Raw genomic sequence first — 14790 nt, 5'->3', positions numbered from 1 at the left:
GAATAATTTTACTTTCATTCGCTGATTCAAAATAGCTCTGTTGTTTCATCTGTACTTTATTTTCTTTGTTTATAGGACAATCTTTGCTATATGTCCTAGAGATTTTCTCCATTACCATAAACACTTATAAGTAAAATAGATAATGATGTGTAAGATTTTAATAAAAGAGAAATGGGTAAAAGGTATTATAAGCTAGACTTTTGTTTGTTTTGCTATTAACCTGTTAGAAAACTAAATTCCTTGAATTTCTTTTTCCAACTGTGATATGATTTAAGTCTTCAGACAAGAGAGAAAAAATGACTATGTCAAATGGCAAGGAAATAAAACAATCTCTGGTTAAACTTGTTTCCATTGCTATGACTCTTCCTTCAGACTATCATTTTGAAATTATTTCAATCAATTCTTTTCTCATCAAAATTCTATATGATTTTTGAGAATTTGATAAATACCATAGTTGGTAATTAGAAATAATCATATATTTACAAGAGTACCAGAAAAATCTAAGTTATTCACAACTTACTAAAACCATTACTAGCAATGTTAAACTCAAGATTTACGAAGAATTTTAGAAGTAACTTCTTTGGAATTTTTTTGCTTGTTTTGTTTTCAACTATAAAACGGTAATAAAAGTATGAAAAATTTCAATTTACTTGATGACATAGAGGAAATCTGGCACCACTATATTAGATTTTCAAACACCTTTTAGGAAATTAGCTGTTAGGTACATATAGTTCAGTCAAAACAAAAAAGAAAAGAAGACAATGCTCACAGCCAACGCTGACCTATTGAGCCTTTACTACATACACGGTATAGTCCAGATAAGGTGAGAAATTCATTCAGTACCAGTTTATAGCAAACTTTACACAATGAATACTCCAATTTCATAAGCTTCTACCCTTTCCATTTCTCTGCTCACCAAACTTAGCAACTTTTCAGTCTAAGTATTTATCACCATTATTCTTCTGTATTTTACTTTCTTCCTTCAACATAATGTCTTAGTGGTTTTGTCTCCATAGTGCTACTGATATCACTTTATAATGGGGGTAAACTGAGTGATGCAATGAACTAATCTAAAAGTTATTTTATATTTAAATAAGTTTTACCGAATGCCAACATTTATTGTTAATTTTTTTTAATTCCCATAATGCCAAATACCTGAAAAATATTCTGATCCTGATATATTGTAACTGACGTTTGTAATGGAAAAATGATGTTCAGTAATAAGTGAGCAGTGTTTATGGGTTAATACCTTTAAAAGGTTATTTGCTATTTACCTTTTGTGTAGATTTGATAAATGACTATTTACTTTTTGATTCAACTGATCAAAAACATGTCAAAATAAAATGTCATCACTGTAATAATCCGACTTCCTTACCAAGACTATCTCTCCTAATCCAAGTTGAGCACGCCCTAAAGTCTGCCAAGATTCCCATGAATGTGGATTTCTCTGGACAGCCATTTCTGCAGCATGAACTGCTGGGAACATTTCATGAAGAGACATTAGGACCTATGGCCAAAAAAGAAGAAACCCATCAGTAACATTCATAAATTAGCAAACTAAAAACTAGCCAAAAAAAAACATGGACAATCGTATGTAAACAACTCTTCATTTTTAAAAATATATTTTTAGTTTGGAAAATATAACATTTTAGTGGTTTTAACCCCCTCCTTTGCTACTTAAGTTTAAAAGTTATATTCTTCCTATTCCTGAAATAATTATGAAAAACATATTCTCTTTACAACTACTGAACCCTACTGCATGCACACATGCTAAGCTGTTTCAGTTGTGTCCAACTCTTTGCAACCCTATGGACTATAGCCCACCAGGCTTCTCTGTCCATGAAATTCTCCAGGCAAGAATACTGGAGAGGATTGCCACTTCCTCCTCCAGGGGTTCTTTCCTACCCAGGGATCAAACCCAATGTCTCTTGTGTCTCCTGCATTGGCAGACATGTTCTTTAACAATAGCGCCACCTGGAAATCCCCATCTAAACCAGACAGTCATATTCTGGCCATGATGGCTCACAGCTATTTGAACCCCAACTCCCCTTCTATTTACTCAACTTACAATGTGTTTTTTAGGGAACCCCAGGTCCTTCTGTCAAACTAGGTAAATTTAAATTTTGGTTCAACCACCCGCCTTGTCCCACATGAACATCTTCCTGCTATAAAAATCATTTAAACATGCCATCAGCCTGCCCACAATTAGGTTCTCCAAATCATACACACCAGAAAAATCAAGGCATTCCAAAACCCTCTATTTCAATTTATGGGAAAGTGCTGGCTTTTACCTATAAAATTTTGACCATTTGCATTTCACAAGATTTACGACACTACCATTATCAGGTTCCAAATAAAACGACTCATTTCATACAGCGTGCCATAAATCCTACCTTTAATATATACATATTTAAGATTAAAAATTAAAGGCTTATCCAAATGAAGGTCCTCATAGCATTTCATTCAGTGGAAATAATTTATTTGGGTTTTTTCTGGAAAAATTAAAATCAGATCTGAAAAAGGAGGTGCCCTATGTTTTGGATCATTATCTGAAAGATATGCTAGGTGGGCGGATCAGGCTGAATTACAACTATTCCATGCTAGAAGTATGTTAGTGCTCTGTCTGAGATTTTAAAAGTCTCTTAATAATACAATAGAAGTACTCAGAGGTTTTCTTTATGAACTTTCCCACAAAACATTAAAAATGTATTTATAAGTACAAATGTTATTTTTACACTATTAATAAACTGAGTCTATTCTGACCTTTTGCTATGGACCAGGCCGTTCTAAGAGAAACAACCTCATCCAGAATCCAATTCATCCTCATTCTGAAGAGACTGAGTTACTGTTAAGTCCACTACAATTAATTTCCAAGGAAAGCTAACACATTTCATCTATTTAAGAGATCACCAGTAACTTTTTAAAAGATACCCATCACTCATATCTTAAGCATAGTTAGGCTGAAATAAAAAATAAAAATTAGCTTCAATATTAAGGTAAACAAATTTCTAATTTGATGCATGAGAAAGAGCCATAAATAATAAGGTGACATATGTTTTTCCCAAATAAACAAATTGTATTTAACAAAAGAAAATGGGAGGAAATATTCTTTCGGTTCATCACTGCTCACATCACAAACAGTGCAATTTCACAATGAAAGGGAAATTCTTCATGACCATTACCTGTGATTTCATCTCATACAGGGTAGCATCATTTGGGGTTAACTGTAGTGCTTCATCCCACTTCTGAATCGCCTCTCGGTATCTATAGTTGTTAAAGTTATATTAGTATTATATTTTCAGTAAATCTTTGAGAATACAAGACCAAATTTAAAAGTCAGAAAATAAGAAATAATTGTTTACCAAGAAATATCTCTATTCAAGAACTGATAATGATGATGTTACAAAAGCAGAAAAAATTAAGAGATGAAGGGAAAGGAGAGCAAATGACAAAATATTTTTTTAAAAAAGGACAGCAATTCAAAAAAAAAAAAAAAAAAAGGACAACAAAAGCAAAATATGAATTAAAAAAGACTGGAAGTTTTCCCTGAAAATTTATTTTCTGGGCTAAGAAAGCACCACAGAATTTCTTTTTTTCTTCAACCTCAGTGTCTATATGTGTTGTCACTCATTTCAGATGGATTACAAAGGACTTCTCTCAAGAATTTATAATCCAGTGGCAACCCCTGACCCTAATGCAGCAATCTAGCGGACAGAGATGACAATTTAAGACATCGCCAGGTCATTTTGTAAACATTCTTCAGTACTGAGTTTCTCTGTCTATAAGCTCCATGAGTCTAGGGATCATGTTTTATTTATCACTATCAATACATGGTAAGTTTATAAGATATGGGTCATATGAATGAAAACAGTATGGAGACAGTGATTTCCACCACTGTCTTTTCACTGATGTTCTCCCAGTCATGACTCTCTTCTAAGTCAACATCTCCACCTAGATTCCCTATAGATGCCTCAGACTCAATATGCCCCAAACTGATCTTAGCATACTCCATACTAAATCTGCAGAAGCAAATGTATATACATATATCCTTACGGCTGACTTACACTGTTGTAAACACAGAAACCAATACAATACTGTAAAACAATCACCCTCCAATTTTATAAATCTGCAGAGGTACAGCAGCACTTCCTTTTTTAAATAAAATTAAGGAAAGATTAAGTCCTACACATTATCCAAAGCGGTCATCCTCACAGCATCGTTCCCAAGCAGTTAATTCATGTATACTTTAATATTTCTAGGAGGACAAAGTTCAAATTACCAGAATATTCTTCATTGTAACAAGCTGAAACTTTCTGTACCTTTCCGTCAATGCTACTCACCCTCTCTTCTAGACCTAAACAGAAAATATATAATCCATCAATTGTTTTTTTTTTTTAATCCATCAGTTTTGATGGTGGATGATGGATGATCTAGGGAGGTTTTGGGGGAGAAAAAAATGCACACACACACATACACATACTGGTCCCTGCCTCAGATCAATGAGAAATTTCTGCAGTAGGGCCCAAGCATCTGTATTTTTAAAAAGTTCCCTAGGTTATACTAATAAAAACCAGGGTTGTGAACCACTGATAATCTCTCTCTTGGTATATTAAGCCCTATCACGTGCTGTCTTCTCCTGAATCACTTCCAGCTACCCTTCATTTTCTCTACGTATTCTTGTACATAATTTCCTACCTACTACGTGAAGATCCAGGCCAACCACAATAACCAAAAATGTGGGCTGACCTGCACTGATTATTATTTAAGCAGGGAGCAGAAAACTAAAGGCAGAATTAGGTAGAAAACACAAAGTTAAATAACATTTAAAAAGTACATTCTCTGTCTGTTTTCACCATGCTATAGCATTCCTTTACTAGTAAATAATACAAATGGCAATACCATTTCCAAGGTCTCATGCCAGTGTGGCAAATCTTAGACTACACCTGCCACATAGCCAACTCCATGCCTCGAAGCAGGGGTGAGGGTGGACAGGGTGGCAGGGAACTTTAGAAAGTCTGCCTTAACTGCCATATGGGTTGTATCAATGGCTACTATTACTTTGTAGCAGCAGTCTACATACAAGGATAAGCTGAAGATTCACCCCACAATGGCTGGCAGTCTTTGTTTCTAGGCAAACCACATCTGAATAATGCAGAAATGATGATCAGAACTACTATTAATATCTTCTACCCTAACAGGGTCCCCTGCTGAGCTCTGGAATATATCTGTTTGAAGACTGTGTTTAACTCAGGGAGAAAGACCACTCAATTTTAGGAACTACTAATGATTTGAAGATAGACCATTATTCACCTCATTTTTATGATGCGCTACCACAATGCTCTGTTTTCCCCTGCCTCTGCCTGCATATTTTCTCTGTAAGGCACATCACAGCCTTCTTGGACTTAACAACAAACACTACAAAGCACCTCTGCACTACACGTGGGGGCCTTTCAAAACAGCAAAATCACCAAGAAAAAGCAATAAATGTGGAAAACGTAACACTAAAGAGACCACAGAGAGGATGCTTGTTTTCACTGTGAGAGCTAAAACACAAAGGCAGAAGGAAGGAGTCTTTTGACTCAGCTGAGAACTCAGCTGGGAAAGCACCTGGAAACTGATTCTGGGCTTACAAATACATTTAAAATGAGTAAGTGAGCTCACAAATACAGAATCCATGAATGAAGGCTGTATTTAAGAAGCAATCTTATAGCATTTTGTCAATGTCAAACAAAATGTCACTAAACACAAATGGTAACTACTTTTCACTAAAATTATGGTAGATTTCTATCATACAATTTTATGTGCTCATGTGGAAATACCGAAACAAATATAAAAGCTATTCCTATACAGCTCTGCGCTTCATGTGCTTAGTCGTGTCTGACTCTTTGCAGCCCCATGGTCTACAGCCCTCCAGGCTCCTCTGCCCACAGAATTTTGCAGGCAAGAATACTGGAGTGGGGTGCCATTTCCTTCTCCAGGGAATCTTCCCAACCCAGGGATCAAACCCACATCTCTTGTGACTCTTGCATTGACAGGCAGCTTCTTTACCCACTAGTGCCACCTGGGAAGTCCCTCCTATACAGACACATTTTGGTAAATAAATAGCTAATGCAAGATTCATCACTTTATTTCCTTATGAAAAACTATATTATCAAGGACATTAAAGTTTTCACCTTATTTTATATTGTGCTCCTAATATTTATAATCATTGTTTTCCCAAAATGCTTAATGACAGAAGTAACTTTTCCACCTTAGTTTATCAGAAGTGGCTTACCACTGTTAAGTATATAATTTTTGATTTTAGAGTTTGCCTCCTTGATTTTGGGGGAGGCTTTACAGAGAAATTATAAAGATGTTAAAAGTAGCATTAGACAGATCTGACTGAAAATTGTGTGATTTCCAATGCAGGTAGATCTGGTTCCAAGTTTTAGATAATGCTCAATACACTAAATTAAGCCAAAACAAAAAAAAAAATCCATAAATTATTTTGAGTTTTTCTGTCTAGAATTTAGAATAACATTCTGAAGAAACCAAGGAAAAAATAATGTGTAGTTCCATATAATGAGCACTCATAGTAAGGAACCTAACTTCCCAAAACTTCAGGAAGGCTCAGAGAGAAAGAAAAAAAAAGGAGTAAAAACAATGGAAGAGAAAAGGTATACTTCCTAACTGCATATTGTCTCAAGATTGTCATACTGAAGAAGAGGGGATTTGGAACAGGAAGAAGTACCGAGATGATGCTCAGACTACAGTATATCTATACTGTATAGAGATACAATGTAAATATACTTTAAAAAGAAATGTTGAGGGACTTTCCTGGTGGTCCAGTGGTTAAGAATCCAGCTGCCAATGCAGGCGACACAGATCTGATCCCTGCTCCAGGAAGATCCCACAAGCCGCGGAGCAACTAAACCCACACACCACAACTATTGAGCCTGTGCTCTAGAGCCTGGTGTTCTGAAGCAAGCTGCAACCTCTGAGCCCACACACCCTGGAGTCTCCGCTCTGCAGGAAGAGAAGCCCCCGCAATGCGAAGCACACCACAACTGAAGAATCGCCTCTACTCACCGCAACTACAGAAAGCCCGCCTGCAGCAACAAAGACCTAGCGCGGTCAAAAGTAAATAACATAAAGTAAAATTAAATTAAGTTAAAAATGAATTTTAAAAATTAAAAACAAAAACTCAGAAAAGCTGCGTTGGCCATAAAGTTCCTTCGGTTTCCCCCACAAAATCTCATGGGAAAACCGAAATGAACTTTTTGGCCAATGCAATACTAAACTACTCTGAATTTTAGTCACCATTCCTTATTGAAACTGTGTGGACAAGGATTAGGTCATAAAGTCTACTTTCAGTAATAATTTAAACTATCTACTTACACAAAAGAAGAAACAGGTCTTTAAAAGTTTCTAATTTATTATAGGCAACAACTAACCATTTGCAATGGATCAATTCAATCTGGAAACAGGAAGGAGCTCTGAAATTACTTGGAGGTACAAACACAATGAATAAAGATCATTTTCAAAAGCAAATAAAAACAGTAATGCCAACTTCTAATTAGTAAAGGACATTTCTTAGTTATTGTACTGAACACAGTTGCTCTATTCTACCCCTTGAGACACTAGACGATGAGAATTTTCTGAAAAACTTCTAAAAAGTCATAACCTTAAATTCAGATTCTTCCTTTTAATATCAACTTTTTACTTCAGATACAAAAATCACTTAAAATATTTTACTATCTCTATTACTCATTCATTTAGCTTACACATACATGTCACAAAATAAAATTGACTGGCAATTAATTCCAGTACAACTAGGATCCAATAAAAACATTCACAAATAAATGGGCTAGACTATAGCAAGTTCCTATACTTAAGTGATAAATATGATAAAATCACAATAAAGGCAAAACAATAAACAGTAACTCTCTTCAGCGGGATGAACTCAATTACTTGTCTTCTTGCTTTCTTGGAGCAGTCTTCTGCTGAATACTAGCTCACGGTATCTTTGTAAAACTATTTGAGGGGTGCTTCCCTGATAGCTCAGTAGTAAAGAATCCACCTACCAATGCAGGAGACAAGAATTCGAACCCTGATCCGAAAGATCCCACATGCCTTGGAGCATTTAAGCCTGTGCGCCATAACTATCAAGGCTGTTCTCTAGAGCCTGCCTGTGATCCGCAATAAGAGAAGCCACCTCAATGAAAAGTCCATGCACAGCAGCTAGAGTAGCCTCTGCTTGATGCAACTAGAGAAAAGCTCATCCAGCCAAAAATAAATAAATAACTTAAAAAAAAAACTATTAGAAACTTTACATTTATTTCCATGTTTATTTAAACTAAAAGCTCTATGTAGACAGTGTAATAGGTATTTTGCTCACCAAAGTATATGCAGCTGTAGCAGCTAACACAGGTTGAACTGGAACTCTATGGAAGGGGCCTGACCAGAAAATATAAGCCACTGCCCAATTCAAAACTGTAAATGGCATAATTAGAAATGTAGTCTTAAGAGTCCTAATGATCAAAAAAAAAAAAACCAAAAAAGAGTTCTAATGAATTTCAGTGCCATGTCCTACTCTTTGCAACCTCGTGGACTGTGGCCTGCCAGGCTCCTCTTTCCATGGTATTCTTCAGGCAAGAATACTGGAGTGGGTAGACATTCCCTTCTCCAGGGGATGGATATTCCTGATCCAAGGATCAAATTCAGTTCTCCTGCATTGCAGGCAGATTCTTTATCATCTAAGCTACCGTGGAAGCCTGTATTTGGAGAACCTAGCAATGAAAATAAACCAAATTGTTGGGTTAAGGAAAATACATTATTTGAAAAATTAATCCCAGTGATCAATGAAGAATTTTCAGTTCATAAGATAAATGTAAAAATCCTAAATAAAGGATTAGCAATCAAATCCAGCAACTTAGTAAAGTATAAAATCCACATGACCATGTAGGATACACCTCAGAAAACCATTAGAAAATGTTTCATGAGATGATGGAGGAAAAGATTACATGGCACTCAACAATGCTTACTATAATTTAACATCTATTTTTTATTATTTATAGCTATTATCTATATGATTTTTAACAAAAAATATATACATCATCAAAGGAATTTAGTTCCTTGGTGCTGCTGCTGTTGCTGCTAAGTCGCTTCAGTCGTGTCTGACTCTCTGCGACCCCATAGACGGCAGCCCACCAGGCTCCTCTGTCCCTGGGATTCTCCAGGCGAGAATACCGGAGTGGGTTGCCATTTCCTCCTCCAATGCATGCATGCACGCTAAGTCACTTCAGTCGTGTGCGACTCCGTGTGACCCTATGGACAGCAGCCCACCAGGCTCCTCTGTCCACGGGATTCTCTAGGCAAGAATACTGGAGTGGGTTGCCACTTCCTTCTCCTCCTTGGTGCTATTATACACTAAATATTAATCATATTGACATTATCTCTAAAAGCATTAACTATGTCACCCAAAAAAAGTAGTGTATTATGAGTGATTACAAGCTTTTCTCTAACATTTCCAAATGTTATTATAGACACAATATGAAAAACTTTGGAAGTATGCTATGTTCTATCATCTTTCTCTTGAAAGTAAAATTATTCCTTCTTAATAATTCTTATACTCATAATTTTCTAATTTACAGTACAGTAGTAAATTCCATAGGATTTAACAGTAGCAAGTCGATCTCTCCCAGTCTTAGCCTATCTGTCCAATCTTTTTTCTCCTACTCGCCACCACACCTGTTTCCCTCAGCTGTCTTTTTTTAACTTTTGGGCCATGCCATGTGGCATCTTTCCAGACCAGGGATCAAACCCGCACCCCCTGCAGTGGAAGTGCAAAGTCTTAACCACTGGATCACCAGAGAAGTCCCTCAGCTGCATCTCTGCCTTGTCTCTATCCACGTATCTACCCTCAGTGTACAACTGTGCACGCTGAGGTTCCCGTTCCTCCCCCTCCTCACCTAGTCAAAGGCTCTCCTCTGAGACCAAGTAAAAACCCTCTTTTCTCGTGAAGACCATGAGTACCATTTAAGTGACCACAAAGTCACACTTTTAAGTACTGTTTTACTAAATACTTTCCATGCAATTAGTTAACACACAATTATTTTCATAGAAAGTTAATTCACTTAGTGCGCACAAAAGTTCTATAAGACACGGCATTATTTGTTCTCATTTTACTGAGAACATTGACCAGAGAGTAGTTACAGAACTAATCCAAAGACACATGACAAGCCAGGACTTGAAGCTAGCTCTCAGAACTACATGACCAATGCTTTCTCCAATTATCCCAATGTTGTTTTCATTTAATTTTTCTCTAATTCTTCCATGTATTTTTATCTTTTCTTTACTAATGAATTCAGGGACCAAAGGGTGGGTTTGCTTATATTCTCTACAACACCCAGAACATGGGCGGGCACAGAGAAGGTGCTAATATCACTGATTCTGCCCATCTCATTTGTCCTTTCCTTCTCCAAGAGAAGTCTTGGAAAGTTGCAGAGAGAAGCATGGAAGATAGGAAGAAGGGACAGGAGCTAGCATGTTTCCAATACATTAAAAAAAAAAAAAAAAAAAAGGAAAGAAGTAAAAAAAAAATTCTACCCTAAAACAAAAGTAGCAAAGACTTGAATTCTTATTTTGTTTCATCTCACCATTCCAGGTACAGAAATTACAAGAAATTCCCAAGACCATGTGAATGGAAATATGGGTAGAAAGAATCAAGAGATTAGAAGTAGGGGTATCTTAAGACTCTGGGATATCTGAGGTTTCAAGAGCCACTGTGGCTTTGGGGAAGGGTCTGGGGGCCACGGTCAGCATAGTAATGGCCCGTACAGTACATGTCTCAGGCTTCGTAAGCCACAGTCTCTGACACAACTACTCTGTCTGCTGTAGCACAAAATCCGTCACAGGCAATACACAAAGTACCTGCTTGTGTCCCAATAAAACTTTATTTATAAAAGCAGACTTTGGTGTGCCAACCCCTACTCTAGTTGGCCCGTGCGTGCCAAGTCACTTCAGTCATGTCCGACTCTTTGCAACCCTATGGACTGCAGCCTGACAGGCTCCTCTGTCCATTGGGTTCTCTCAGGAAGAATACTGGAGAGGGTTGCCAAGTCCTCCCTTCAGGGGATCTTCCCAACTCAGGGAAAAAACCCACATCTCTTATGTCTCCTGCGTTGGCAGGCAGGTTCTTTACCACGAGTGCCACCTGGAAAGCCCCAACTTGGTCCAACCACTGTTAAACTTATGTCACTTTCAGTCCTATTTTCTTCCTAACTCAACCAAGGGCAGTTATCACCCCATGGAGGGCATTTATGGAGGAATTTTTGGTTGTCACTAAGACTTGGAGACACTAGTGGCAAGAGGATGAATGATTAGCAGCCTGCAAAGCAAAGAGCAATCATGCACAAGAGACGGTCCTGCCCAAAATGCCAACAGCATTATTCCTAAAAAGTCAGGATGGCTCTTCCCATCCACCCCCACAAAGCTGCTTATGCATTAAAGTTTAAGTCGTCCTAAGTACAAAATAAACCAAGAAGTTTAAGATGACACTGACCATCACTAGCTCTGTTTTTCCCTTTCATTAGGCAGGCACGCAAACATGCCCACACATACAAAAATGCACACATGCAAACACAGGCACACAGATTTGAGGCAGAAAGAAAAATGTCCTCTTCCCCAGCTGCATTGCTTTGATCTGGAAAACAGCCACTACTGTTAGCAGAGGCACTGCCAAATGAAATGTGCACTGCTGCTAAAGGCATACAGAGGTTTAAAGAAACAACTGAGCTGCTTTCCACTGGCTAAAGAGAGCCAAGAACTGGTGGGCATTTACTTCACTACCATCAGCTTGTGGAATTCCCTCCCCTCCCTCATTTCTCATTTCTCCCCTTGCTTTTTCTCATCTCCCCTTCCTCTTCTCCTGGCTATGAATAAAAGGTGGTACCACCAAGCTCCTCCATTTTTGGATCACAGGAAACTTGGCACCTAATAAATCAATGGTCACTCATAAGCTCTACAGCGTATCTCTTAATTCAACTTTGGTTTGGAACAGATTGAACAGACATGGCCCTACTGCAGCTGCTGGATAGGAAGCATTAAAAGATAAAAACCTGGTTTAAAGTCACTATGGTTAATAAGTGTCTAAAGTCTGATTCAGCCAGTTTAAAGACAACCTGAACTAGCACAAAGAAGGAAGCAGAATGAATATTTCCAGGGACTGCCCAAGGGCTGGGTAAGATAATACCCGACACTGAGGTACAAGAACAGCTGGTGACCAAGCCAAGTGAATCAGCACACTTATTACCAGATAGAAATGTCACTGTGTTTAGCTAGTTTGCTCCCAATTAATTTGTAATTTGCTATAGCATCAAGTTTAATGAGCTATATAGTTACCAGCTTATTCATTTAATAAACATTTATTGAGCACCAGAGCAGAAAACTACTGGGCCAGGTAGTATTCTAGGTACTGAGGATGCAGCATTCAACAAAATATAAAAGGACCTACCATTCTTCTAGAGCTGACATTCTAGAACGTATGTGTGTGGGAAGAAGGCACAAAAAGACAACAAATATAAATTAAAACATGGTTAAGTACCATGATGACAGACACACGGAGGGATATGATAGGGGTGAAAGCCTGGTGAGGAAAAGTCTCTCTGGGAAGGCATCTGAGCTGAAAGCTGAGTGACAGAAAGCGGCCAGGCAATGGGAAATCTGGAGAAGTTCACTCCAGACAAAGGGAAAGGCCAAGCGAGGCTTAAACACCCTTTTTGGATTTTTTTTTCCCCTGAGGCAAGAAAAGAAAAGCATGGCTATAGGAGGAGGAGGAGGAAGGAAGGAGATTGACAGGTAAGAAAGGTAGTCTGAAGCCATGATTATGAAACTAGTAGGCCATGGTTATGAGTGTAGATGTTCTTGTATGAGTGATGGGGAATCCACACAGTTTCCAGGCAATACAGTCATGAATTGCTTTGCATTTTGAAAACATCAGTTGGGCCCAGCGGAGGAAAATTAACTGAAAGGGTGTAAGAATGAGCACAGGGAGGCCTGTTAGGAGACTACCAGAGTAATCTAGGTAAGATGACAATAAATTAGACTAGGATGATAGCAATGAAGACAGAAGGGAGGATAAAAGTGATTCAGAACATGTGAAAAAGTAAAATCATCTCAACTTGGATTGGATAAGAGGAGTGAAAAAAAAGAAAGGAATCCAAGATGATATGTTAGCCTGATGATATGAAGCCTAAGCTTACAGGCTAACTCTTTGTGGCGGATAAGATCCAAGGAAAGAGTGAGGAAAAAAGAGAAAAGTGAGGCAGTTTGGGAGAATAAACACAAGGCATATGTTAAGCTGACAACAGCTTCAAAAACAAACACAGATGACTGTTAACCTTGGAGAACTTCTTCAGACACAGTGTGAAATCTCTTTGTACTGGAAACAGTCCAGTGGGGAATGGAGGAAAAAGAATTTATTTGCATCCTCCCTCCCATATCCTGCCTCCCGTTGATCAAAGTCGGTCCCACAAGACTTTAACCCATTCACATTCCTGGGTATGTGACCCAGTCCCTCTAAAGTGCCCATAGGTCCAACCTAGCCAGCATCAAGGTGCGATGGTCTTTTCATTATCAGCACCATTCATGGCGGCTCTCTAGTCTGTGCTGACAGCAGCATCTGCCAGGACCTTAGGGTAATAAGAATAGCTGTAATAACCTGTTACAAAAAATAATCTGAAAAAAAATACATGTATATGTAACTGAATCACTTTGCTGTACACCTAAAACTGACACAATACTGTAAATACTGAAAAAAAATACATGTATATGTAACTGAATCACTTTGCTGTACACCTAAAACTGACACAATACTGTAAATCAACTACACATCAATTAAAAAAATATATAAAAAAAAAAAAAAAGTATCATGAGCTGTCTCAAGGGCAGGGATCTGAGGGTGAGTGGGGCTGATTAGATCTGGAATGGCACATCAACCAGCAGAGATGACTTCATGCTTCCAGTTTGTTTGTTGTAGCTGCTAAGTTGTGTCCAACTCCGCGATCCCATGGATGATAGCCCACCAGGCTCCTCTGTCCATAGAATTCTTCAGGCAAGAATACTGGAGTGGGTTTTCACTTCCTTCTCCACGGGACCTTCTCCACCCAGGGATCAAACCCACATCTCCTGCATTGCAGGTGAGTTCTTTACCGTCAAAAATTGTGAATCACTATATTGTACACCTATAACTTATATAATATCAACTACAGTTCAATTTTAAAAGGGTAAAAAAGAGAGAGAGAAGAACAGATGACATCAAAACAAAAGGAGGGGAGACTTCCCTGGTAGTCTAGTGGCTAAGACTTCATGCTCCCAATGCAGGGCGCCTGAGTTCAATCCCTAGTCAGGGAACTAAGATCCCATATGCCATAACTGAGACCTGGTGAAGTCAAAAATTCATTAGATAGATTAAAAAAAAAAAAAAAAAACTTTTTTAAAAAATGAGGGTGGTTTTAGGAACAAGATTCTTGATAAGACAAAAAGGGATGAGATGGGCCTTTGATAAAAGCAGGGGCACTTCATTACAACACAATGAAAGTAAGTGGCTTAGATGCAGACACTCAGACTGGAAGACGTGGGGTGAGAAAATAAAGGCATTCTACACTGACTGCATCTATTCTCTTCCACAGAATAAGAGGCAAGATCACTGTCATTAAATACATCCAGGCTGGCACTCAACAGAATGTGTTTCACACAGCCAGATCACCCTCAAGTTCACTTTGGTAGGTATGCTTTTCCAGACAAGGAACA

The 14790-nt window shown here is 38.0% G+C and overlaps 1 protein-coding gene across 3 annotated transcripts in view; it reads right to left on the bottom strand.

Annotated features, from left to right (window-relative positions):
* The window catches only part of TTC33 (tetratricopeptide repeat domain 33), a 30470-nt gene that overhangs the window by 6570 nt on the left and 9110 nt on the right, over window positions 1–14790 (bottom strand). For all 3 annotated transcript variants that reach the window (XM_043488418.1, XM_043488417.1, XM_043488419.1), the window contains 2 exons: window positions 3183–3264; window positions 1376–1507 (listed from right to left, as the gene is read on the bottom strand). In XM_043488418.1, the coding sequence (XP_043344353.1) occupies window positions 1376–1507; window positions 3183–3264 (214 nt within the window). The remainder of the gene's footprint in view (window positions 1–1375; window positions 1508–3182; window positions 3265–14790) is intronic.

Source organism: Cervus canadensis, chromosome 16 (assembly GCF_019320065.1).
Source record: "Cervus canadensis isolate Bull #8, Minnesota chromosome 16, ASM1932006v1, whole genome shotgun sequence".
Classification (NCBI taxonomy): domain Eukaryota; kingdom Metazoa; phylum Chordata; class Mammalia; order Artiodactyla; family Cervidae; genus Cervus; species Cervus canadensis.
The sequence above is the reverse complement of the archived record's forward strand: the minus strand, read 5'-3'. Positions and strand labels throughout refer to the sequence as shown.